This window comes from Amblyomma maculatum, chromosome 5, assembly GCF_055883805.1.
Source record: "Amblyomma maculatum isolate TAMU_Amacu chromosome 5, ASM5588380v1, whole genome shotgun sequence".
NCBI classification, from domain to species: domain Eukaryota; kingdom Metazoa; phylum Arthropoda; class Arachnida; order Ixodida; family Ixodidae; genus Amblyomma; species Amblyomma maculatum.
The window spans coordinates 109,117,843-109,145,739 of NC_139348.1; the positions used below are offsets into that span (position 1 = coordinate 109,117,843).

The 27,897-nt window shown below is 45.3% G+C and overlaps 1 protein-coding gene across 4 annotated transcripts; it reads left to right on the forward strand.

Moving 5' to 3' along the window:
* Positions 1–265: 265 nt before the first annotated feature.
* LOC146189205 (monocyte to macrophage differentiation factor) lies at positions 266–27,305 on the forward strand. 4 transcript variants are annotated; one of them, XM_084604103.1, is made up of 8 exons: positions 267–637; positions 12,307–12,390; positions 14,363–14,462; positions 18,137–18,294; positions 19,105–19,179; positions 21,257–21,358; positions 23,763–23,832; positions 25,591–27,305. In XM_084604103.1, the coding sequence occupies exons 2-8, from the start codon at positions 12,323–12,325 to the stop codon at positions 25,786–25,788; spliced, it is 771 nt and encodes a 256-aa protein (XP_084460229.1). In that variant the 5' UTR covers positions 267–637; positions 12,307–12,322; the 3' UTR covers positions 25,789–27,305. The 4 variants fall into 4 exon arrangements, with proteins under 4 accessions (XP_084460232.1, XP_084460229.1, XP_084460231.1 ...); XM_084604104.1 differs by having other exon boundaries at positions 269–637; positions 14,381–14,462; XM_084604106.1 differs by lacking the exon at positions 23,763–23,832 and having other exon boundaries at positions 266–637; positions 25,591–25,847.
* The last annotated feature ends 592 nt before the right edge of the window (positions 27,306–27,897 follow it).

Sequence of the window (27,897 nt, forward strand, 5' to 3'; positions counted from 1 at the left end):
CTCGAAGCCTTTTTTTCTCGGCTGTCGTCTGCTCGCGACAATGTAGTCAGGAAATTCAAGCGCGCGGCACCTCTCTCCCGCTACCGATAGAGGCGCTCCATGCGCTTTTCTTTCTTTCTTATCCCTTCTATATTTCTCTCTCGGCGCACGATTGTTCCTCTCCACTGACAGCGCCCCTCTACTTATCCCTCTCGTCCTCTTTTCCGTCCTCCTCGTCGGCGGTGAAAATGGCGTCCGGCGCGGACGGCGTTCCCCGGCAAGTGGGCTTTGCTGCAGCGCTCCGGCGCCGTCGGCGGAAGTAGGCCGCGCAGTCAGCTCGCGTTCGCCGCTCGGGTCGGGTGCCGCGTTGCACCGCCAACGTAGCGCTCGGGTCGGGTTCGGTAGACCGAAGGGTTGCCGCCTACCGTAGTTGTCGCTAGGCCTGACGTGCCCGTCGTCAGGTGGTAGACGAGAAGCCGATCCCGTACGTCGTCGCAGGAGAGCGCTCGGCGTTCAGTCCCCTATAAAAGACCGCCGACGTGAGCGCGCTCGTTCGACGTTGGAACGCCGGCGCCGACGACTTCGGCGACATGAGGCGCTCCGCGCATCCGCTCCTGACCGGCGACGACGACAGGAAAGCAGTAGCCCACAGCGACAGGTGAGTGGCACTAATGATAACTATGCAATGTGAAGTTCAAGAAGCTTGCCTGTGGGCTGTTTAATTTATTCATAAGCACAGCTGTCTTTACAAGGTTATCAAGGGTAGTTATATACGAAATAAGAGCTACTAATTCTAAAAAAGAAAACGTTTGTCTTTAAGAGCGATTTCAGCTTACGTAAGCATTTTTTTCGCGAATGAATGGCAACGCTAGCACATATAAATTCGAGTAATAATGACATAATATCCAAGAGAGCATCAATAATCATAGAAATAAAACACAGTAATAGAACAGTGGTAAACAATGATATCGGGCATCGTGATAGTACGGGTTAGCTGCAATTATAACGTCAAGTATGATTAGGAATAACGGAAATATGAGACAGCCATGGGAAGAACAATACGGATGTGTTTAATAAGGAGGTTTTTACGGTACAAAGGAAATACAGATGCTTCAATATGTCTGCATGGGAATGGAGGTTTTCCATTGATGTCTACAGAGTTCCTGTTGTATGGAACGGGCAACCTTACTTATATCTTGGAAAAAATTGAATGCTGACCACTGCGCAAAATTTTTACATTGTCAGACTTATGTTATTTCTCTTTATCTTTATTTTCCTTTCGCATTTATGTTGCGTTGCTTTCTTCTAACATGCCATAATTTTTAAACGTTTCTTACTTAGGCGTATTGTGCAGGTCTGCCCCATCCTCTAAACGGACTTCTTCGTGCTTTGGCACCTTGTGTGCTTCAAGAATCCCTCCAAACCGTTCAACTCGATTAAGGTTTTGCTTCTCCGTCATAACCGGAGCGAATTTTTGTAGTCTATTTTCACCGATAAGATTTCCCTACGCCCCCCCCCCCCCCCTCCCCCTCTTTTTCTTTCCATTTGCGATCTTCGCAAAACAAAACGCAAATTGTGGCAGGAAAATTTACTTTTGCTTTTTTCACTGTATGAATTTGAGAATATTGTATACTCCCGTAGTGTACAGCTGTATATTTTCTTTGTCATAGGCGCGTAGCAAACACCTTTGTGCAAAAACATTTCCCAAAAGCGGGAATACCGAAGTTGTACAATTTCCCATTGTCGTTGGCAATCGCAGAGTGTCAAGCCGTATAAATATTTTATTAGATAGCATATAATATTTCATTAGCCGCATAGTGTCAAGCTGTAGGGGTATTTATAAAACAGATGGTTTATAACCATTTATGGTCCCATGATCAGTCGGACAATAAATTGAAATGAAATGCGACCCGGTGTATACACGCTGTTTGTATGTGGTTACATAAAACTCCCTGCGTCCCAATATTCAGGCTAATTCCCTTACAAGTAGCCTCCACCTGCGTCTGTGGAATCAGCAGTCAAGCGCCCTAACCCCTGAGACACCGCGGCGGTGTAACGAGAAGGGGGAGGGGGGGGGGGGGTGTCATTCCGCGAACCACAATCTGCAGCGACAGTTTTCTTTAGAGCCATTTACGCAGTACTGAAAATGGTAAGTGGTGCTTGCTTGGCAACTTTGCACTACAAGATATTAAACTACTGAAGGGCTGATTTGGTTTGTGGGGTTCAACGTCGCAAAACGACTCGGGCTATGAGAGACACCGTAGTGGAGGACTCCGGATATTTCGACCACCTGGGGTTCTTTAACGTGCACTGACATTACGCAGCCCACGGACGCCTATAGCTTTTCGCCTCCGCCGCGGCCGGTATTTGAACCCGCATTCTTGGGCAAAGTAGTCGAGCGCCGTAACCACTGCACCACCATGGCGGGGCTTAAACCACTAAAGATAAGAGCCACCACGCACTGTTTCGCTGCGTTGCACTGGTATCATGCGCTCCAGATGCAGATAGTGAAACATCAGTCTTGAGAAGCAGAGATCTCGTTTTCACCGTTTTCCATATTAACGCCACGAAAATGTATTACTCTCAATGTGCTGGCTGCACTTTAACGCGATAGCGTTAGAGTCCCCGTTCACCAACGAGAACCTCGGGTGTCTTTGTCGATGTCGACGTTGTGAGCGAAAAATCACGAGTATAGCGCTGGCAAGAGCATGGTAGCTCGCAGCTGACATGGCCGTGCACTTACTGAACGTATAGGGTTGCCTGAAGTTACGCTGGGCAGGAGCTGCCAACACGGACTTCTCCCTTTATAAGAGAGTGATATCACAATAAGCCTGCCAAGACCCTTGCATTCACCTACCCCTAGGTCACGCAAGCACGTTTGTACGGCTCGGATAAAGCGGGCCTTTATATGCTGGCTGGTATACTTACCCTCTCGCGTCATAGGCACAGCTTAAATGTTCCCTCATGGTCCTTTCCATTCCCTCAGACCTGTCCATTGTCTAGACTGCGGGTTTCCATATTAACAGGGGTTAAGTAAACAGAAAAAAGTTTGGTCTTCAAAGAAATCGCCCATAATTCGAGTGGTTCGTATTAATGGGAGGTCATATTAACGAGACACGACTTTATTCTGGCGAATGCACTTCAAGTGATGATATGGGTTTGTTTAGTTGTTATCTTGATGTGCACAGCGCTACAGGGTGGCGTGGTGGGAAAGCCGGGGACTATGCATCGTTCTATTGTAGGAACAAGTTACGCACAGAAAGACACACACAGGAAAAATAAACACAAGGTAGGCAGAAAGAGCTCTTTCTGTCTACATTGTGTTTATTTTTCCTATGTGTGTCTTTCTGCGCGTAACTTGTTCCTACGATAGTTCGCACCAACTCGTCCAACAAGAAGTTCTTCTAAACTATGCATCGTTCCACTGTCGAATTTTCTTCACTGCTAACGCGGCGTCAGAAGTTCGGGAGCCGTTCTCTTCTGGTATGAGGCTCTAAGAGGTGAAACCATAATCCCCCTCTACGTCATTCAGCGAGGTCCTTTCTCCGGGCCCGACATTTTCAAATATAGCGTAGCCTCACGGTCGTTGTCAGTGCTGGCTGAATTTTGCAAATGAGCTTACCGGCATCCAGCGAAATTCTAGGTCGGGGGTACACCTACACTTTCATCTTTTTCTTTTTTTTGGAATGCCATCAAAGCGTTCATGCTTACGCCAGCAACCCCCAGTGAATATTGTCTTAAAACTCCGCTCCGTTCCTTATTTTATGAGTATATTCCATACAAATAATCTCCTTGATTTTTATTTCTTTTTACTTTTAAAATAAATAAATTAAACAGACGTCGCCCTGTTGTTAGTACAGACATTGAAGAAATATTAAAATCCGAAAGGCCTTAAACGCTACCATGCTTGCGGATAGCCAGATTCTGATGTGGAAAACGTGCTGTACATCCATCAACGTTGGTTTCTTTTTAAAAACAAATGGTTGTTTCCGTGAGAAAGTGATGTCATGGAACGCTTGAGTGAATAGACCCACAGCATATTTACCCTGATACCAGTTCGGGCGTTCAAGCCTTCACGGCTCTACGTTAGTAAAGTTAATAGCTTTTCCAGTATATTAAGAGGGTTGAATAGGATTGTTTGTTCTTACGTAAAGTGCGAGGCCAGCTGGCCAGTACGGTATAAAGTGAGCTTTCAATGCTCTCTCACAGACCCGTATCACCGACTGAATATGCCAAACAGTGATTCTGAATGGAAACTGGCAATGGGAAGGAAGCATAATTAATTATAAATGCAAAATAAAAAAAAAAAAAAAACCTCCAGTGCAATACTGGTATGGCTTCGTACAACACTGAGATTGTATGAAATAGTTTTTGGTGACGCGGTGTAATTATATAGTCTGATGGTTAAGGGGAATCTACACGGGAGTTCTGGCATTTAAACCAGGTTATAATTGGAGAGTCCAGCTGCGCACGATCGCAGGGCGAGGTGCGGTGATTGTAGCCGTACGTTTTTGAAACCCGACTGCGAATTGATTGCTAGTCCTGCACCGAGCTTGGAAAGGCCTTTAAAGGATCGCGCACCTACGCACGAAATTTTCTGCAAGAGAACGAAATGCGTGGTTATTACTCAACAATTGGAGTATATCATTTTACGCACGCCAGTGAAGTGTTCTCTTTTATTTATATTCGAACTGTACCTGCTGGACATGGTCTATCTGGTGTTTAAACTCCACTACGTTATGCCGCTAACCACCCTGCATGGCTAGAAGGTGTGGTGTCCGGTATAAACGAACAGTCGCAGCCGCCGTTTATTACTAACAGAGACAGTGAGCTTGTGGGCTCAAGAGAATAGAAACGTACTATGATAGCAGGGGTCAAGTGGATGCAGCTAGCACAGAACCGGGTTAATTGGAGAAATATTGGAGAGGCCTCCGCCCTGCAGTGGGTATAGTCAGGCTGATGATGATGATGACGACGACGATGATGATGATGATAGCACAGACCGTAAAAAAATCTAAACTGAAACAGGGGTTGGTAGAGCGGCTTCACAAAGGTAGCCACCCTATCTTCACAGGTGAGGCGGCGCTCCCGGGTTGGAATCTCAGACTACGATCGATTTTTGGTTTTAACTTGTATAACATGTTGGAGAAATCTTTATATCGTTTTCTTTAAAAGTATATAGATGAGCTTATGTTGACATAGGCTATAATCACGTGCCTGGCAGAGATTTCGCTCGGATATTTTAGCGGCTCAAACAAATGGAGCTCTTGGGACGATTGCGAGATTTTTGTTTTCTGTATTTTTTTTTTTTGTGAAAGAAACGTTTGGCATTTGAAATGAAACCACAGCTGTACTTGTACGCTTTTCTCTGAAAGGAAGTTGTAAATCGAACATAAAATACAACGAGGAGTTGCGCGGCGCGGAGGTAGTTTCGGAGGTATAGTTGCGCGGCGCGGAGTAGGACTCATTTTTCCGAAAAATTCTACCAGTAGATAGGCTGAACATCCGGGAAGTGTAAAACTTTAAAAAATCCATTAGGAGTGCCCGGCAGCACCAGAGGTGAAAACACCACACCCCCTGTAATGGCGTATACATGACCCTCAGATGAAATCATGAGAATGTCCTCGGAATTAACCCCGATTCAGCGAGTTCGCTGAACTATTAACCATGTTTATCAAAGAAACGCGGAAGATAAATGAAAGAAGCTATGAAAACCGCAACCCAGTTTGAAACAGCTTGAGAGTAACCTCAAGATTCAAGGTCGCGACCCTCAAAGCAGCGCGGTGGTCTGCGAAGACGCGGAGCGCAGTTACTACTGCTCACGCGTTTCAGCGTGGGATAATATAGCATTGAAATCCAATTACACGCCAGTATATAGCTACGCGTGGCGCACCGGTACCGTGCGTGTGCTATTGATTTACCGCCGGCGCCACCACCTCAGTAGCGACAGGCCTGTCCGCGAATGCCCTACTCGCGTGTAGCGTACGAGGAGAGGAGGAGAGGGAAGTCATTGATGTTTCGGAAAGCCCGCGGCTGCCGTGACGTCATCCACTCTTGAACAGACGACCGAGCATCGAGCGCTGTGGGCTTAGGGCGCTATATTTAGTGCAGGAATGATCCGCTGGTCGCGCACCGGTCGTGTTTGTTGCGGCTTCCCGAAATGACGTCACCATTGTACGTCCCTGTGTTTTCTGTCTGGAAAATAAAAATAAAAGCCCAACGCGCAATATTTGGAGCTCGGTTACGAGCAATGTCAATGAGAAAGGGTCGTCAAGCACCGGGCGATGCAGAGATGGCTGGGACATGTAGGCGTAACGGTGCCAGGCAGAACACAGGCGGAAAGAAACACATAAACAGTAATGCAGAGAGAAAAAGGTGGAGGTAGGCGAAACGAAGCTGAAAACGCAGGCACTCAGTAACTGTGAAGAGCAGGTAGTGGCAGGAGCTTGTTGCCACTAATAAAGATAGACGAAACAATTGACGTAGTCAGCGACAGATATCTATTATTAAGAGACAGAAAGGAACAACAGATGGAGATCTGTGCCAGCGAAATGAGCCAATGGTGATTAGAATGTTAGCGAATAAATCTAGGTCGCTTCGTCGCGGTCGACCAGACTACGCGAAATAAATTATTAGATCAATAAGATTAGCTCAGAGTCATTAGCGGAACTGCGGCGATTTCGTGCTATTTTCTCTGAATCTTTCCTTTCACGTGCAACGGAAAGAAGCAATAATTAATTTTCTATTACGTCTGCTCCCACCGACTAGATATAAATGTCAGAAAAAGCGAGAAATGCCTTTTATTAAGCATGGAAAGCTGGTCCTCATTATTTATTCATTTTATTTTATTAAATAGTGCCAACTGCCTCTTGGCAGTCAGGGCAGGAATGGTTATATAGTTAAACAACACCGAGTTGCATTTCAACTGCGGCAAAGAAACAAAAACAGTTTAAGAGAAGAAAAAAAGAAAGCTAAGTTCGGAAGACACCTACACGACAAAGAAAGATAAAGGACTGTTCTAAAAACATACTTGCTATCCCATATTGCTTTTACATATTGAGGCGCGTTCTGTTCGACGTCAATTAAATATTGGCAATATGCGCCAGTAATGGAGGCTCTTTTGCGACTTTGGTCAGCGCGAAAGAGATGGGCATGTCAGAGAGAAACGTTAAAAGGGAGACAAAAAACGCAGACACGTGCGCTCAGGTATATGCGCACACTCAACAGACGCCAAAGGGCATGGTTTGATCGTTTGCGAAAAATTATTTGGGAAAACAAGACTCAGACTTATTTGCTTCCATCCAGAGTTCATGACACCTCACTCTCAAGGTGCGTGTCTACGAAATACTACACTCGCTTTTGACGGAGCCGTAGGAAAGCAGCGCAGGAGCGGCCCTTGGCTCGGGAGTGCACCGGAAGCTGATTTCATTTCCGGGACGCTCTGCGCCAGAGACATTTCCCTTAGCGTACTTCCCTGTTGGCAGCGCGGCGCTGCAGAGTTTTGAAAGCCATTTGCGGAGCAAAAAAGGTGGAAAAATAAATAAAACGACGTCTTAGCCGTTCATACGCTATAACAATGCTACTGAGACTCATGCGTAGATAGCGGCCTCAGACTGTAGAAAAAGCGCACTACTCTGCCAATGCCAAGGACATCGACTGAAGCCAAGCTTGTCTGGCGATTGAGCTGGCCGCTGGTGATGTCTTAGCTAAGCATTTAATGGTAAATTTGGCCCAGTTCTGTAATATAACGTTTGCATAATTTGGTGAGGCAAAGCATTTATCGACTGAAGACGAGTGAAGAGCTGCATGCAGACAATATTTCTCTGAAGGCGCCTTTGCAATTTTGTACTATATACAGTCGTGCCCCGTTAATATGACCCCCGTTAATATGGACGACCCGAATTATGGACTGTTTTTCTGGGGACGAAACCTTTTCAATGTATTTATGCCTCGTTAATATGGAAACTCGCTGTCTGGACAATGGACAGGGGAAGAATGCACACGGCCCACTTGGGCCCATGTATTTTTGTCTCGTTAATATGGACAGTGCTTGAAAAAAATCACAGGAGTGCAAAAGCAAGTTAAAAAAGGGCGCGCCGCCTGCAAACCTACGCGACAGCCGATACGGCGGGATGCCTGAACGAGTCCTGTGGGGTTGCAAAGAACCGAAGTGGGCGTGTCGCCGTTATAAGGGAGGGGGAGCGCAAGAGCGGTGAAGAACGTACACAGCAAACCGAGGGTCAGCGTAAGAAAGACCCCGAAAGGGGGGAACCAGGAGATTTCTGGGTGCAGCGGAAGTGCCGCCGCAGTCGGGAAAACAGCAACATGTGGTTGCAATAAATTCTGCTGAACGTGAACAGAGAGGCCGGTTAAAGCGTAAGAAATAAATGACAGGAAGAAAGACGAGTTCCTACAGTGGCGGTGGGAACTGAAGTTTTCTTTCCCAAAGCGCAATGTGTGTTCCATGAAGCCGTTAACGCGTTTCGGTGAGAGTTAAGACACACTCACAAAGTAGAGCGACAAAAGAAAGGCGACGTACGAACACGCAACCGGAACCGGGCGTCCCGTTCTGGACACGCTTCCCTCTCATGCTCCTGGTTTTCGTCCCTGTTGCGCTGCCGAACTAACAAACTATGCACACTAGGCGGTCCGTATGTCGGCTTCGCTTTGGGTCAACGATGCGGCCTTGACAAGGTCGGCGCTCTTCGTAGTCGGCTAGCCGTCATTCTAAACTAACTTCAGCTTGCAGTGTTTGTTTTTTGGGAACACATAAAAACGGCGCCAAGAAGATGGGATGTTCGATAACCCTCTGCATAGCAGCTTGCCAGCTTGACTCCCTTGCTTTCTTACAGAAACAGTACAAGGCAAAAAAAGAAAGAATCAGAAGAACGAAAAGGCAGAAAGGTTAACTAGGCAAAAAGGTGCACAGCATCAGGAGCCTGTAACCCTCAACTTGAGTCTGGCTTTTGGCATGGCGAGAGTTAAACGCAAAAGAATAGAGCTGAACGCAGGCGCGAAGAAATCTGTGAATATAAGCGGCAAAAGCCATATCAGTCAATCCAAGCTGCGAGGGACTAGTATCGACAGCTCAGCTGTTTCCTCGCCTCAGGAGAATCTCAAGCAGCTACTTAGCGGCTACTTTGCTTAGTGAAGAGGCCGTTTTGGAAGTGGCGGTGACTAGAGAATCAGAGGCTGATTCATCGGCCAGTGAGAAGTTCGTGCTCGAAAGTTCGACCAACACAAAGCCCAACATCACGGGTGTCATGATAAGCGAGTCGCTTCAGACTGCACTACAATTTTTCGAAGACAACAATGGCAAGGATAATGCACTCAAAATTGCCGGTGTTCTGTGAAATTTTGAGTCCAGTGCGCACTTTTATGTACAAAAGCAGTCGTTAATTACAATTCTCTTTTCTCAATAAAATCCTTTTTGTTTTTATTCATGACTCGTTATAATGGATGCCTCGCTTTATGGACAGTTTTGGTCGGAAACCAAAGTGTCCATATTAACGAGGCACGACTGTATACCTTCGTTTTTATTTTCGCCCTACATTGCGAACAAATCACACCCGTAAAGGTGCCTTTCGTCTCTATAACTCAACTGTCTGAAATAGGGCGCATTAAGGTACTGATGCACCCTTTTAATGGGCGCAGTACAACTTGCTGTACCCATTAAAAGGACGCATAAGTGCCCCAAGACACCCATTTTTTGGGCGATGTGAGTTATAGACAGGCAAAGGTGAGTCTTTTTTTTTTTTTTTTTTTTTTTTTTTTTTTTTTTTTACAGTGTACCCTGTTCTTTTTCCTGTTTCCCGGCTCTTTGATTTCCCCTACCGCTTCTTTACTAACCTTTTATTTGCACCGCCCCAGTTCAGGTGCTTCGGATATTAGATAGCAGATACCGGGGCCGGCAAACATCTTTTCCTTCTGTTTGTGATATTTATTTATTAAATAATCACTTGTCTTGCGTTACGGTTATATTACGGATAAATAAATTTTATTTCGCGCTAGTGACGGTATTTATTTATTTATTTATTTATTTATTTATTTATTTATTAGAGATACTATCAGTCCGGTCAGGACCAAGATAGGAGCGATACAGGGTACAGATTACAAAGGCGGAACACGACAAACAAAACACCAGCACCATCCAGTCGGTGCCAAGTTTTAATTATTAAATTAATTTTTTATTAATTTAATTTAATTATTAAGTTTTAATTATATTTAATTATTCTATTTACAATTACCAGTGTTACATATTGAAGTATTGTTTTTACTCAATAGTGGCTTCAGTTGAAAGGGCAGTTAAGACACCCGTGTTTAAATGAAGCCAGTATAGAAGCCGTGCGTGGAATTAACAGATGCCAACTGATTGATTGATTTATAGGAAGGGAAAGGCGCGGTAACTGTCTCACTTGTTTTCTGTGGACGCCTCAACCGCGCCGTAAGAGAAGGGAGGAAGGTGGGAGTGAAAGTGGAAATAGAGAAATAGTAGTCGTATTGGAGGGCTACGGAGTAATTTCGACCGCCTGGGGATCTTTAACGTGCGCTGACATCGCACAGCACACGGGCTCCTTGCTTTTCGCCTCCATCGAAAAGGGGCCGCCACCGCCTACACTATCGCGGCGAGGCAGGACATATTTAAAGTGGCCAGTCAACATATGACAATTTTCCATGGAGGCGAAAAGCAAAGCGCCCGTGTGTTGTGCGATGTCAGTGCACGTTAAAGAACCCCAGGTGGTCGAAATTTCCGGAGTCCTCTACTACGGCGTCTCTCATAGCCTGAGTCGCTTTGGGACGTTAAACCCCACAAACCACAAACCACCTCATCGGTGAAGGATATCTAACTTCACATGAATTTGGCAACGGTCACGCAGCTAACGCTATCAAAGTCGGCAATGGCCACGTTTGGCCTTTATGTCATCTCGGCTCAAATATCTCTAACTTGTAAAATATAAGTAGCGCTAAAACGAATATTACAAACTTTTGTGCTCTAAATGTTTACGACCCATGTTAATTGACAGCTGTGCACCATATCGAAGCTTGAATTGAACTTTGTCGTGTTTTCGACCCAAAACCAGTCGTTGACATTGCGAGCGTTGTGGTGTCACAATGATAACCTTAGGCACACAGTTTCCATATGTGATTAATGGTTATTTTTTATTTCCCCGCATAATCGTACAAAACGAGAAGTAACTTGAAACACTGAAGTGCCAGCTGTGGCGCTGCGTGGTGCAATGCTGTAACTTGGGGAGATTTAACGCTACAGCTGTTAAAAGACGTAACTCGGATTTCTATATAGGAGCCACAACACAAATTCAGTAAACGAGCTCTGTGGGAGTTACACGTGCCGGAAAATCACCTTTTCTTATTGACGACAAAAGAGAATAGTCTATCCATATTTGGGAACAGCAGATACGAACCATGACCTCCGACATCGAGCATCAAGAGAAGGTTGCCAAATTTGCCCAGGCCTTTGCCCCGTAGTCCACTCTTGCTTTATAATCGTTATGAAGATTGAAACGCCAATGGAGAAGCGCTGTACCCTCAATCTATCCCATACTAATTGCTGCAGGATTGTGCGTAGCGTAGTGTGGACCCCGTTTTTCGACTAGTCCTCGGATAAAAATACTGCATTCTTTCCCGCAACAATACTATCGGGCCATATTATTCGAATCGCGGGCCAATTACTCGATAAGTATTTGAAAAATTATCTCTTATATCATAAACCTTTCTCTTATATCATAATCCATTCACTTCGAACAATATCCGAAACCCACTGTTTGATTAGTTCGAGTAATCGAACACTGATATTCGACCCGCAATGAAGAATTTGTATATATTCGTAACCCATCTTAATTTCTTTCCTGCCGATAACACGCATCAATTTGTGTGTATATTTCAACTTCAAATATGAAAAAGAAATCTGGTCCTGTACTTTGGAAGAGATCAAAAAATGGGCAAGCCCACGTAAGTCGACAGCGATTCTTTGGAACCACAAATACGGAAGTTACGCCGGCTTATATATAGGCGTAGCATTATCTGCCTAAACAACTCCATTAGTTTCGAAAATGAAAATATGCATATATTACGCTGACGTCATAAAAGCCGCCACACTTGAGGCGGTGGAAACTTGCGTGTTTCCTCGCCGAACTCATTGCCATGTGCTCCGACGTGCACTGTGGAAGCCATTCTTCACGACTAATCGTCACGCCCAAGGAATCAAGCGCAAACTATGTATATAACTAATCTGAACATTGTGTAAATAAGGCAACGTTCGGTAACGTAATGATTACCTATACATTGTTTCTGTTTTTTTCTCTGCAGATGACGTGGCCAGCCTATGGCAAGTGTAGCAGCGCACGGCAGCCTGTCGCGATACCGATCCATCATCATGAGGGACTTCTCGAGGTGAGCCGGAAGTGATGCATGCAAACAGCCATTCTATGACATCCAGTGTTCGCGATCCACGCTCGCATGTAGCTCCGTCCACTAGCATGTCATGTGGCACGTCTACGTGTAATGTTCACTGTGTAAAAAGACGACCATGCGAGTTTGAGAGCCCTGGTAAAGTCTCTACTTCTTTCGATGCGTACACTAACCTTACACTAAATCCCGTTTGAAATGCTGATCCACCATTTGAGCCTACTGGAGTGCGGCTGCTACGTTTGTAATATTAATACTGCTTAATTATCCAGTCACGTGACAGCATAAATAATCGTCATGCTCTTCAAATGCGCCAACGTAGTGTACACAAGTTTTGCCTGAATCACAAACCAGAAGGTTGCTTTCGAACTCTGCTTATCTAGTTTGGAGAACAGCCTTTTGGTTTTCAGTCAGAACCATCATCGCACCACCATCTACAGAGACACGGTACCCAATGTAAGAGCATCTTACAACCGCAGCTAAAACCCATCTACACGGTTGCCACTGCGCATGTGCCGTCACGTATCCCGCTATTTTGACGTCAACGCCACGAGCCGAAGAGCCACGCCCTCCTCTCCTTTTTCCTTCTTTCCCCGCTACTGTGCTACATCTGCTCACTCTATTGACATCAGGGAGGCCGGGCCTCAAAGCTGCGTCTGTGTTCTTTCCCAGCATGGTGGAGGAGAGGGTTCTCTTTCTCCCACAAGGTGTAGGGAACGAGAAAGGAGGTGGTTGCTCTGAAGTGGAAAGAGGTGCGGTACGGGCTTGCTGCCTTTGAATGGGCACCTGAAACGCATCGTCAGGGATACGGTGAAAGTGTAGAGGTACAGACCATGCGCAGAGAGTCGCACAAGGACCTGCGGTACGCTAGACCGCGCTATCTTCAGCGCCGGACTAGCTAGAAAAAGAAAAGGAAGAAATATAACTCACCATCAAGCACAAAAGCAAAGTATGCCGGTATTCTTCCAGCGGCAGTCACGCGGGCACCCTCGGTAGCAAGAGGATATCCAACGCCCACCCCCTTCAACGCGCCATTGGGCCGCCGACAGCGCTCACGTGTTTTACGCAAGCATTGCGGAGACGTGACGCCCTGTCGGCGACCATATCCACCCGACACCAATTCCGCTCGCGCGGCATAGCCGGCACGCCACAGGGAACCGGCCCGCTTACGCACGTCAAGGTTAACGCAAAGGACACCGCCGTCCTCTGTGGCGCGATGTTTTGTTCTTTATATTTGTGTTCACCTCTCCGCCTAGACGCGGTTCATTCGATGGCAGCAGAAAGGATGCGAGTCTCTGGTGTCGCCAGGCGCTGCGGACGGATTGAGAGAGCGTTGCGTTTACGCTTCCAGCCCTTCGCCTTTAGATGCTATCGTTTTTCCCTCGCAACACAAAACAAATAAATCACACACACACACACACACACACACACACACACACACACACACACACACACACACACACACACACACACACACACACACACACACACACACACACACACACACACACACACACACACACACACACACACACACGCGCGCGCTTTTTTTTAGATCTCTTAGGGCCAAGGGCATAACAGAGGGAGAAAAATGCAGGCATGAATGGTTTCCAGTTAGAGTGAAAATTGTTTACAAGCTACGTTACGTTCTTAACTATACCGTTTTAGCTAAGATAGTAAGAATACGCGAATGACCCTCCTATATAATACCTTTACATTACCATATAGCGCACTATGCGACGCCGTTTACGCTACCATATTACACTTTCCTTTCATCATGACATAACTGACCGTGCCTTAGCGTGATACCATACTCTGCCGTGTCCAGTGTTATAGCACGTACCACACCGTTTTGTGCCGCGCATCAGAAAATGACGTGCCACCTCGACTGCTGCCGCTGCACAGCGGTGTGTGGGCGCAGTACAGGCGGGCCCTGACGCTCGCCCGGCGTCAAAAGCCGACTCTCTCTGCGCAGGCTGATGAACCCTCGGCCCATCGGCAACGAGCCCTACGTGCCGACGGAGCTGGAGCACGTCGCCAACATCATCACCCACGCGGTCAGTGTGACCACCCTCGCAGTATGGTAGCGATGCGTTGCCGTCAGGCAAACCTCAGTTATTATCCACTAGCGCGGGAACAAAATGTTAAGACTTCAAATGACATACCTGACATACGAAGTTTGCATAGCGAAAATTCCCACCCTCTTAGATGGATAATTCTGCAATTTATCATCCCCAGTCCTCAAAGGTTGATATTTTGACTAAACACTGCAATCCAAAGTGTCAACTATACATGTGTTGATATAGTTGTGTTACAAAATGTTCTCCTGTAAACGAATCAGTAGGTATTATTTGTTTTAAATCAAAACCAAACAAGTTCCGTGGACTCATGCAGCACCTCGTATGGAGATGCCGTCACCAGAGCCGTTACGAAAACGAGGTGCTTCTCTGTGGGAGTGCACCTAACCTGAGGATTAGCAATGCATTGCAAACCGAAAATCGTTGTTTCCTGCACCCGGCGCTGCCTCTTTTTCTTAGATAAAATGATGTCTCGGAGCGGTGCCGGAAGGCAATGTCTGCAAAAAACTTGTTCCCAAACTATTTAGTTGACCCTTATTGGAGAACAGTGGTTATTCTTGGAAAGCGAAAACACTCGAGGACGCGCGCCATTTTCGCTGCCTTAACTATAGGCAGAGGGCAGTAAGTATAAAGAGTATTAGGATCCTGATGAGAGTTTTCACAGTCAGAAAACGGGAAAGGGAGAAGAGTTGCACCAACAAGTGTTATATTGCTTGTGTCAGTGTTGAAGATGATGGATATACTTTAGGCGGAAACGAGACAGTCTCAACCTCTTCAAACTTAAGGCCCTCTCGCTCGCTCTCTGAGGTCAGACCAGCGGTCCGTCCCTAGCTTGCGGCTGTGCAAGTCGCCGGGAGTACTTTTAGGCTCATTATATCACCGAATACAAGCAGCGAAAGCTGCAGTAATCAATCGACAGATTATTAACACAATAGTGTTAAATGTCCCGCTCTCCAGAAAAACCGGCTTTGTCGACGTCGATGTTGGCGTTGGGAGCGAAGGATCACGGGAATGCCTCTGGCGGGTGGCAAATGGCGTATGTAACAGGCCCGGGCTCCGATTGGTCGGTGGCCTATGTGACGTCACGAGGCCGCATGACGTGACAGAGTTGGCAGAAACTGCCTTCTCGAGCAGCCCCATCAAGATGGGAGGATTACAATCGAATACGCCCTTAATTCGAGGACTTGATAGAGACACGCTGCCCCTAGGCCATACAGGCACGTCGTATGGTTAGGTTAAAAGCGGGGTTGATACCCATGCCGGGTAGTATTTCATATGACTGGGCATCTTATAATTTATGCTAATAACAAGCACGTGTGAGATGTTAGAAACACGAATTAAAGGGTTTGTGACTAAGGGATTAGATATTTGCGTCCTAAAAGGGAGTCGCAGATGCAAACCAATAACGCTGTCACGTCATTCCCTTAAATGTGTAGCTTAAAGTGTTCTCCAAACCATTTTCTTCACGGTTAGCTAAGTATCTCTTGCGCGTATAATTCTGAAACGTAGCGGATGTTTGAGGCAGGCCTTTAAAACAGTCCTGAAAAATACGGTGGTTGCAACAGAAATACAACGTTTCTAGGAATGAGATCCGCGGCGGGCATTAGTTACTTTTGAAAACAATTCTAATCAGCTAAATTGCTGGTTTACAGCTAGTTGACTTACGTGTTAGCGCAGTCTGATTGTTGGTGCCGATGTTGAGTTCGCATTGGTGGACAAGGTGGTGCCGCGTCAGTTTTTGAAACAGAGACCATTCTCTAAAGCCTTGCGGCGTAATGATACGTGATGCCCTTTTTTGTTTTTCGGCATACAACCGAAACTGACGCATGAAGCGCGAAGGAATTTCAGTCAACGCAACGTCCGCTAGGGATGTCTCACATCGGTGCCCCAGTGCGAGCTGACAGCGCTACTGTGCCAAGGCATGCACTTTCTTTTGTTTCATCTTCATCAAAAATTACGTCCACGTAGTTGACGATGGCGATCCTCTTTTTCCAAGCGAAGAAAACGCGTGCGTATAGAAGAGGAAGTGAAGGCGACTTGTCAAGTCGAGAATGTGTCGGTTTAGGCCAAGGGAATGTTTTCACGCAGAGCATCGCATCGTAACTGCATTTGGTTATCTGTGTTTAAAATATAAACAATAGAAAAGCTGCGCACTCTTCCTCATCCTGCGGTATCGGAGTCTGTCTTTGCTTTTTCCAGATAACCCTACTGATAAACCAAAAGTTCTACGTGGCAATGACCTCATAAAATCTCATCTAATCGCATATACTCTCATACGGTTCACATCATTATCATAAAATCTCTTACATAATTTATGATAATGTACAGGAAGCTATGAGACCTTATGCAATTATATGCGACTTGTATGTGATTTCTTATGTGAATTGAGTGAGATTGAGCGAGAAAATTTGAGATTATTCCCTCACACAATTTTTTCAGTAGGGAACTGCCGTGCTTTCGCAGATTTCAAATCAATTCTCCTTTAAAAGGCAACAGTACACAGGAGCGTGTCTGCGCTACTCCGAGTAGAAGGCACAGCGTAGTAGAAATTGCGAGGTAGCCAGCTTAATCCGCGTCACAACTTGCCAAGAGGCGATCAGAAGCAATCAATAGAGCCCACCCCAGAAAACTCATTTGGTTCACCTGAAATGAACGGAACATAGCCGCCCGTTATCTGTAGTTGTGTATCAACGTCTTGCTAGTATGTAACCGAGATCTACTTTGTAGTAGTGACAGCTCCGGAAGCTCCGCTCATCCCGACTGTGGGACCTTTCACCGATTAAGTGCATTCTGCTCTTGCTAACTGTCTTCCAGCGAGAGGTTTTTACCGTCACTCTAATCTTTTTAACGCCACTTGTGCCGCGTTGAATTTTCACCAAAAGTTACCTATAGATATCGAACCTAATCAGCGTGACTCGCTGGTCCAATTAGAAAGTGCTGTTTAAGCAAATAAATATTGGTAATTAACTTAACTGGGTTATTGTACAAGTTCCCAGTCTAAAAAAAAACTACAGAAACGTGTCAAGAATTCGACAAATTTCGTCAGATGTTTCAGTATTCTGCAGTAATTTTCTGTAGCTCTAGTTTTTTTTTTCTATAATAGTTTTCTGTTGTATGAAGTTCTGTTGTACTTTCCTGTTGTAACTATAAAAAGTTCTGTTGTAGCAACAGGTTTCCTGTCAAAAACAGCGCAGAAATTCGATCGTGACCACAAATTCTTTTTTATTTTTCTTTTCGAGGGGGTTGCCACTGACACACTGCACACTTTAAGCTACGTGCTTGCATAGCTGCGTTAAGGCAACACTAAGTTGGCATGAAACTAACTACGAGATAAGATTATCTCTCCAAGTCGAAAGAAAAAACTGCAGGACTGTGTCAAAAATGCGACAAAGCATTTTGTAGTTCTGTCGTAAATGTCAGAATTTTCTTGTAGTTCTTTCGGTCGTACTTTTCTGTTGCATAATGTTCTGTAACATTTTTCTGTCGTAACTACAGAAATTTCTGACGTTACTACAGAAATTTGTTGTCACGACAGGTTCACTGTCAAAACACCGCACAGAAATTTGGCTGTGACAACAGAAAATATTTTTTTTTTGGACTGAGCTCGATTTCTGTACGAGAGTGACACGCGCGTGTCGATCGGCCTCATGCAGCTGAGCATCCTGCCCAGTTTCTTCGCGCTGAGGTTCCTGCTTCAGAGGGCACACACGCCGGCCCACTACACAGCCGCCGTGGTGTACGGGTTCGCCCTGGTCACGCTGTTCGTCACCTCCTCTCTCTTTCACTCCATTCACTTCCTCGGAAAGCTCAGGTGAGGTCGAGTAATCGCTTTACTGGCCGCGTGGACTGTTGTGCAAAATCTACCCTGCATGAAGGATTGAGAAAGAGAACATTTACCAACTTGTTTGTATGCGTATGAAAATCTATATTAAGGCGAAATCTGTACTCGGGAGCTGCGCACGTAATCTGTGCGTCGCATCTGTGTGCTGATGTTCACTCGCAAATAGCGGACGTGCGAGGAGGGAGATTAGGAATGAAAAGGATTGATGGTGATAGGTGATGAATAAAGTTAATGACTATGCTAATGACTAATAATGGTGATTAATATTGGCGAAAATTATTTGTAATGACCAATATTTCCAACTATGATTTGTAATGACCGCAACTGACAAGAAATGAGAAAAAATGCTTAGCGAGTGGTGATGACTACAATGACTAAGCAGAACTCCTCATTAGTGCTAAGGACTACGCGACGAATAATATATCAAACTGCGACTTTTAATGATCGCAACTGATTGCAAATGACTAAAAATGTTTAGCTATGAGTGGTAATGACAACAATGACTAGTCATGACATCATGACTACAAAGCTAGGCTTTCGAAGTCTAGGCTTTCGCTGTTCCGCCCTTGACAGTCATATAAGAAGTCCTCTAATTTTTCTCTCCCTGTCAGCGGAGCTATAGCATGTTGATTTTAGAGATCGTCGAATATGTTTTTTAGCCACCTGCTTGGAGAGAAAAAAAGAAGGAAAGCGCGGGCTAGTGCATGCTTCTAAACTCGAGCACTAGTAACGTCATTCGTCATTGTTATCCACCATATTCGTCCCTGTTTTCATGTGCAGGACCCTCAAAGTGATCTTACATCGGTGCGACCGTGCTGCCATCTACATCTTCATCGCGTCAGCCTACACACCCTGGTGAGTACTGACCGACAGTGGGCTGTGCTATTTACGCTGGACCCATGGACGTTTCCTTCTGTCGCACGTTAAGTTAGCCACTTCTGCTAAATTTACCATGGAAAACCGTTTATGAGTATAAACATATCTTCAACAAAAGGCAAGCGTAGCAGGAGGCGTCAGGGGGTTATGTGGGCGGATGAGATTATGAAGTGTGCGGGGATCAAATGGCTGAGGCTGGCATAGGAGCGGATTAAAGCCTTCACATTGCAGAGGACATAGTCAGGCTGGTGATTATGATGGCAGTGGAGTTGGTAATGATGATGATAATCAACCCTCTATTATACAAACAGCCAACTGCCCCTCGATAATTTGTAATCAGTTCACAGGCCGGTTTCGCCAGCAGCTTTCTAATGTTGCACTTGAGGTCAAGGCATGACTGAAGCGACGCCATGGCTTTGAGGCCTGCGCGACCGGCGCGCGAGCGCCTAAGGCCAGCATGCTATAGCACGTGCCGTCTCGACGTACTCGTTTAGCTTTAATTCTACCGTTTAGCCTTTACCATTGCTCTGACATTCCATAATTTGGCACCGTCGCCTTACAGCTGCGCCATGCCCTGTCATTCTTCGGTTATATTGCACCATAACCATACTGTAAAACCTCAATTAGCTCTACCATACCGCGCCGCCAACTCTCTTACAAGAGGATGAAAATTCACTGTACCATCGTAGTGCACCACAGCTCCGCGGCATATTCATTGTAAAGGAAAAGGAGGATGGCTCATTCTTCATGTAAACTCGTTCCTGGATTCGTTTTTTTTTTTTAATGCTTCTGGCATGTCCAGTCAAGCGGTCACTGCTACCCCGCTCAACCAAAGCAGAGATGCAAACGACCTCCTTGAAGGTTCCGTGAGTTTCTCGACTTTTCCTGTACGTAGTCAATGGCACGAAGTCTTCACGTCGTGTTTGCTGACGTTGTACAGCCTTGCATCATGTCACAGGCGGACTCGCATACGATCATGCAATCAGAAACTTGTGCGTCAACAGGATGGTCAAGACGTTATAGATGTGGAGCTTTTACTTTAAAAAAATGTGCATGATGATGGCATGTAGCGAAATGTCGTTACAATGAAAAGAAAAATCGTAGGGGGCCTCTTTCTTCGTCCAAAATCGCTCCACACATCGCACCCTACCCCTCTCGTAAAGAAAGTCGCTTGTATACACTGCAGGGGCGTCCTGATGATTTTAAACCGGCATGTAAAGCGAACTGCGAAAAGTTCCCCAAAACATAAGGCCCCGCCCAGAAACAGGTGAGAAATAAAACCTCACGACGGCAGAGAACAACAGGCACGTGGCATTACGTGACGTAAATCCCAGTATGCAGCAGAGTGTAAAAGCGTGACAGTTCTTCAACTGGTTGGTAACTCAAGGTACTTGAAACTATGGAGAACACTAGACGGGAGGAGTTAATGCGACTCGCTTTCGCTTGAAAATCTCTTGTAGGAGCAAGTAATGTGAAACAGTGCATATGAATTTATCCTGAATTTCAGTATTCATTACTGTTTCACCTTATGTAGAGCGTAGTGTATAAAAATGCTTGTCACCTTCAATAATATTGTAGGAGCTAACTTTTCATTTTTATAATTTTTATGAAAAGTGTGTTGTAAGCATTTTAATTTTTCATTCAAATACCACTGTGATTTTTCATTTTCTGCATGCCCATATGCTCTTGTACTGGTACGTGATGTGTATATCAATTTCTTTTGTTTCTTATGTATTACGTTTCCACTGCTGATGGGTGGTTGGAGCGCAGTCAAGCTGCAAGGACGCAGCTTTTTCTCCGGCCACCTTTTTCGCCTTGTAAAGTTGCGAAATGAAGACACTTTGATTGATTGATTGATTTGATTTGATTGATTGATTGGTCGATCGATCGATTGATTGATTGATTGATTGCAAATTTACTTATCAAAGTTCTGTGGCAGTTTCTATTTTACCAAGGCTCACTATCCGAAGTGCACTGAACTCTCTGAGAATACGGTAAAACGCTTTTGCCGCAGACTTCGTGTGTATCTACTGACGTTTCACCATCCCGCTTGCAGGCTGCTACTCCGAGAGTACAGCTCGTGGGGCCAAAAGCAGCTATACGTGGTGTGGTTTCTTTGCGTTCTCGGCATCACGTATCAGAACATCTTCCACGAGAAGTGAGCCTCTCCTCTCCTCTCTCTCTCGTTCCCTGTAAAAGAGCGTAGCACTCGGGAGACCAATAATAAGGAACGGGGGTTCCCGCTCCGGGGTTGAAAAGCTATTATGCATACAACTGACCTCCTCCTGCATGCGTTTCCGAATCTTCCCATTTCACTCACTACGACTTTCAGGTCAAGCTACAGGCTCCGTATAGTTTCGTGTTTCAAACGACAGATCATGCACATAACATTGATAAAGAACTCTGCCTTTGTTAAAATTGGGAGCATATTTCTGATTACAGATCTCTGAGTTTTACTGTTTTCATAATTGGCATGCAATCTATAACGCGCTCTTCAAGCAGTACTGCATACCACGTGCTGTCTGCACACTTGTTATTCTTGCTAGCAATTTTTTCTGTGTCACGCGGAATTAACAACTAAACATTGTAAGCTGAACAGGTTTACGTTTTACAGGTTCTCTTTTAGAGAAAACACTTGCCTACCAGTTTCTGCAAAGTTCTGTAATGCAAAGTTTGCGTCGGTGGATACAATATCATCATGCTGTACGAAATTTTACAGCGTATACATTTAGTACGTGATGCTTTTAAAACAAGTGAAAAGTGTAGGCGGATCAAATCAAAGAAATATGTAAAGTTTGTTTCCGTCTTTTTTTTTCCTCCCCTAGCAACCTGTAAGTATTCTGCGCAAAGACTACTACAGCTAAACTTAGCAAACACTTAACGTTTGCGTGTGTGCGCCCGCACTTTCGTGTCTAATGCTCATCTGTTAACCAGGATAGTTACTTCATCAGACTCCTGCAATTATAAAAGAAAAAAGTGGTCTTAAATGAACCAGGTCACATATGCGTTTGGCTGCTTTGTGCAACCATTACTGGGCTTCATTTGAAAGTGACTAAAATCGGTTAAGCTTGATTATAATTTTAATCGTTTTTGTCGTGACATTACAGTTGACATTTTGCAGAATGTAAAAAACATGTTTATCACAAATGATCGCTCATCTGAAGCAACTAGTTTAACTTCCTTCCCCCCTCGCCCAGCCTCCACCCTTCTAAACATTGATAGCGTAGCCAGCACCGTACGTGAAAAAGCCAGCGGAAACGACGCGTTCACTATGAGAAGAAGTACTCAGGAAGACGCTGGAGACCAAAACTTTAAGATGTCCAGCAACCCTCTCTATTGAAGGGTTTACGTGAAGAAGTACTTGTCTCCATTGTGTGAGTGTGTTTGAAGCACTGAATTGATAAAGTAGTTGCTAGAGCATCAACTTGAGGAAATATATTCTAGAACATCCTCTTAAAGGAAACAGGTAGTTGTAGGAAATACGTTTAGAGCTTTCACTTAACTATGTAGCGGGTAAGGTGTTCACTTAATGAAGCATGTTACAGTGTTCACTCTATCAGGCCTCTGTTAGAGCTTTCATCTGCTGTGTCCTGGCTACACCATTCACTTGAAGAAGTGTTAGCTAAAGCTTACGCTAGCGGGTTTATTATTACGCGCATATAACGACCCGTTTTGGACTAACTCTTACGAGAACGCACTTGCGCGCTATGGCATTTGCCTTCGCACCAGAAACGTTTTGAGGTCGTAGTGTAGTAGAAAGAGAAATACGTCAAGTGAAACATCGTGAAAGGCCGCGCTCAATCGTACCGTGTGGTTAGGCAATACTATTTGAGCATCTTAGGCTCTAATTAAGCTTCACATTTAAAACCCCCTTTCTGAAAAGAAAATATATCTGCGCTTCGCCCTCGGAAGTGTGATGAACATCGGTACAGTCTAACCGCTCCCTGGACGCTACAAATGATAGCTGATCGCTGCGTGGAAACGTGGCATCACCGAAAGCTTGCTTCACTGTAAGCTAACTCTTACTGTGGCAAAGCCACTTTTCCAATTGAAGGGGGGCATTCATTTTTGAGTTTCGTAACTTAGCTTGCCTACGTGGCACGCTATCCTACGCATTACATCACTAGCCACCAATAAAATAGGATAATGAGCAGAACTCGCACAGCCTCCCATGTGCACGGGCTGTTGTGACGAAATCAACGTCAACATATTCAGTTTTATAAAACATGTAAACTAGCTATGGATTCTCGTTCAGAAACTAGGTCAAACGTCAAACGAGTAGACGAATCTATTTTTCCTTATCGTAAGATATAGAGATTATAATCAGTATATCTGCAGATACTTCCTCGCTACGTTATCATTATTTTGTTATTGTCAAAAATGGGTCACTTTGGCCTTTTGTGGCATTTTTACTTACTCTGCCTTAGCGCAGGGCAATTTTAAGAGCTATATTTTGCTAAAGTTGGTTATTCACTTGAAGATTAAACACTTTTCATCAATATGTTAAAAAAGTGTTACAAAGCTGCCTCGCAAAAGTTTCCTTTTTTTTTTTTCCGCCACAGGTACAAAACTCTCGAAGTGCTCATTTACATAGGTTCTGCCCTGGTCCCCGCATCGGCCACATTTTCTATGGTAAGGCATCGAGCTTACAACACGATTATCCGTATATCACTAAAAGTGCTGCATGCGTACAACTTCCCACGAAATGTTCAACGCTCGTTACTTGACTGACCGTTATATTAAACGAATCACGTTTTTTCCTCCTCCTTTTTGCCCTACCTTTTCCTTGTTTAATTCAATTCTACACAAAGTTCATTTCAGTAAGAATATCCAGAAAGGCTACCAGGCATGTAAAGATGTTACCTGCACTTTTCACATAGCTCGAACCTAGTTCCGCGTGGCTACGTCTACTGGTTCTACGTAGAGCTAGCCAATGTTTAAATGTATACAACAGGAATAAAGAGGAAGTATTTTGAAAAAAAAAAAAAAAAAAAAAATTCACAGTGGCTTAGCTGTAGTTAAGCCTAGGAGATAGCGAAAGCAAGAGAGGCTAAGTGTCTCCAATGGAAGACGACACCCCCTGTTAGACCACAGCGCACCTAGTGGGAGAAGCGCCAAACGCCCGGCGTGGCTACGAGCCACGCTACGCTGAAGTGCCGACTTGGTAGCCCAGCTCTCGCGCTGGTATGACGTCAATAGTCACGTGGTGTAAAGCGTAACTACCGGACCACGCTACGCTGAAGGCTCGAAACCTGGCGTAGTATTGCTTTCGCAATAAAACAGCGTTATTGGCCACTTTTCTGAGAAATTTTCGTAACTGGCTATAATAGCTGATGCGCAGACACAGCGCTTGTCTATTACTTTCCCTCTGCACGTCTTGCACCTTGTCTTAGTTGCGCTGACACATATTATGGACTGCATACTCTGTAGGAAGAGAGGGTAGTTTTTCTAACCGCCTGTGTTTCTATGCGACTGCATAAATTCCTCGTTCTGCATAAAATCCGGGCTGTCAGCTTTGTGAGCGAAAAATAACAACAATGCCGCTGACAGGTGGTAGTTGGCAGGTGACATGACCAGCCCTTGATTGGTTGATGGCTGGTATGACGTCACAAGACGACACTACATGGATTTGGCAGGTGCCAGCTTCTCATATGAGATGTAAGGGTATTATGAAAATCAATCCTTTGACCCTTGTAGCTGCTACCATGCTACCTCTAGGCCGCATAGACACATTCTTATGTGGCTTGGTTACAGCGTGGTTCTTAGGCCGATTCTCTTGCGCATATATAATGCTGACGAATAGGTGTGAAAAAATAGTGGCACGAATAAAGGAACACTTAACGTTTTACATCCTTAAAGGTGTGATGCTGTCCCAAAGCTAACACCGTTTGTCTTGGCCAGCACTGTTTCACTATGGGACATCTTTCGCTTTGCGAATGTCCTGTGCTTGGCGTCGAAAAGCGGTTGCGGGATCCTGTTGAGGCAGCAGCGCGGGGTAGCTTTTTTATATGCCCCTCTTCCATTTTACATAACGCAGCGTAGCCGATTAGAACTCCCTATTGGTTAACCGCCTAGCCTCGCCTTTTTCTAGCTCTTTTCCACTTGGAGTGTTAGCCATGGGACACTCGAGTGCCCTTTTAACACCTTTTAAAAAGGTGTTAATTTTTTTTTAGGGTGAATTCATGACAAAATGAGTAGCAAAGTACTTGTATGCCTAAACGAATCCGCAAGGAAAGCCGCAGATGACAGGAGCTAGCACTCTCACGCCATGCCCTTAAAGACAAAAACTTAAGTCTGCACTTTTTTTTTATGTGTGTGTGTGTGCGCGCACGATACGAGTGAAGAAGCCAACGTCTTACTAGGTGGGTGCTCCGTCCCTGCTTCACGCAGAGACCTCCAACCGGACTCAAGGAGCTTCTGTTCGGGGGCCTGCTCTACTTCGTGGGCGTCGTGTTCTTCAAATGCGACGGCCGCGTACCGTTCGCGCACGCCATCTGGCACCTGTTCGTGAACGCAGCGACGCTGGTACACTACCACGCCGTCTATCGGTACCTCTTCAGGGCCAACGCTGCGCACGAACACAACTAGAGGACGCCACATCGTCAACGCCTGGGTTTCTACGGACTGACATACCAGCAAGGCCTAATGCTGGACCGGTCTTCCTGGATCGGTCTTCTACGGTACTACTACCGGTGCTTTGACCCTTAAGCTGTTGAGAAGTCGGAAGACGTGGAAGAATGGCGCTCAGTATAAGAAACTTAAGCCATTCGTTCGTAATATTAGCGGTGCTTGGACCATATGGCGACCGAGAAATTCGCAGTATAGTGCGTATAAATTGCGAGCGGTGTGTGATTTTACTAGGCATTTTTGTCATATAGTTCGGCGATGATCTCAGCAGATAACTTTTTTTTCTCCACAAAGCCTAACGACCGTGTGATAACGATTTTTTTCAGTGGAGCATGTACCGATCAGGCAGCATTTCCCTGGTGCATGACTGCGTTTGGCCACAGCGAGATTTTAATCCATTCATGAAGAATGAAGCAGCGCATTTCCATGGAATGATCTCAGCTAGATTTATTCTTGTCAAGGGACAAAATAAGCCTGACAGCTTTATGATTATCATAAACAAATGTGGTGCTTGTATTGACAGAGGTGCATGGAATGTTATTTAAGGAAGCTGAAACTTAACCGTTTAGCAGAATATATGATGATTTATGATAATTGGTGAAGCTTAATGGCTAAAGGCTGTCGAAGACGTGCGGCTCAGGTTCGGTGTTTCCGGCTAGAGGCTATATTGGAACAAGAGATTAGGCTGAGATGATAAGGCTGACGTTTGTCCAAAGAGCCAGTTTTAGTATAGAAAACTGTTGGCATAGCTCGGACGGTCGACGTCAGCATTCATTGCTGCAAGATTGTGACATATGCTACGTCAGTTGAAGCCATGTAGCAATTGGAACTGCAGGACGCTTTATTTATACAGGAATATATTTCGCGTCAATTTTTCAACCACACACTTTCAAGAGATGCTCGGAACTACGCATTTTAAGTTACCTGCAGATGTATGTTCCGTGAGTTCATTGGAAGACAGGCAGACCGACTGAACAAATGCAACGCGAAAGTAGATGTAGCAGCGTCCAGAACAACTGGATAGCCATTTTGCCCAAACAAGTACGACCTTAGCTGAGGAAGTTTCCAATGAATGCCAAGAGGTACGCAAGGATAAAGCGTGAGAAACACGGGCGCACTTCCCCTACCGTGTGCTTGGCCGAAATAGGAAACTTATGTGTGGTAACGTGTATGGGCAACTCACTGCCTGTCTTACAAAGGTTTGGGTAGTTGAGTTGTCACCCACGGAGAAAGAGGTTCACAGGATGCATGAGAACCAAGTGGACTCTGTCCGAGCTTATAAAGTTTTCCTTGTAAAGCTTACTGAGAAGCCTTACGGACCAACAGTTATATGTGCGAAGTGCGTTCCAATCCTGCTGTCACCGGCGCGTGTGAGCCAAGGTAGCAGAATAAGTCCAACAGAATGGCTGACCAGTGGAACTAGCTTTGTGAAGGTGTCCACCGGTGTTTTCGGAATACGGAAGCCGTGAAAAAGAAAAGGCTGAATTTCCTCAGCTTCCAGGAAGAGTGGTCTGACGTCAGTGGTCCAGGTGTACACGTCTTGCGTAGAAGTGAGAGCTCGCATTTCAGCTCCCGTTTTCGTGCACAGAGTGAAGATTTGTGGAGCAGTTGTGAGTTTTTTCGCCTTTATTGCGTTCCAAAAACTTTTGTGAGCCTCTATGCATGCGAAATGTGAGAAAATGATACGCGCATGAACTTTGGTGAGGGCTAAGTGCGTCAGAGTCGATTCTGCAGATTCCTCTTGAGGCGTACATGACAGTAGGCTCCTTGTGTAACTTCACTGTGGGCGAGTAATTATTTGCCATCGTGTAGTTACGAAGTGTATTCCTGATTGAGATAGGCATAACGCCTTAATATGCAGGCGTTGGAGAGACAATACCTGCACACATGGGGGCCTGTGGAGATTTAGAATTGTCTCAACCTTCTACTTGGATTCAAAGGCAGGTACAGTTCTGAAAACATATACAAAACGTAGAATGCTCGGCTGTACATTGACTAAAGTTGGTTGTGCCATTAAGAACACTTGCGATGAAAGGCAGAACGAACGGCTTTTTTGAGATATAAGCAACA

Coding starts and splice junctions, on each gene's coding strand:
- LOC146189205 (XM_084604103.1), top strand. CDS start 12,323: ATGGCAAGTGTAGCAGCGCACGGCAGCCTGTCGCGATACCGATCCATC. Junction 12,391..14,362: donor ATCATGAGGGACTTCTCGAG/GTGAGCCGGAAG, acceptor CGGCGTCAAAAG/CCGACTCTCTCTGCGCAGGC. Junction 21,359..23,762: donor CAGAACATCTTCCACGAGAA/GTGAGCCTCTCC, acceptor TTTCCGCCACAG/GTACAAAACTCTCGAAGTGC.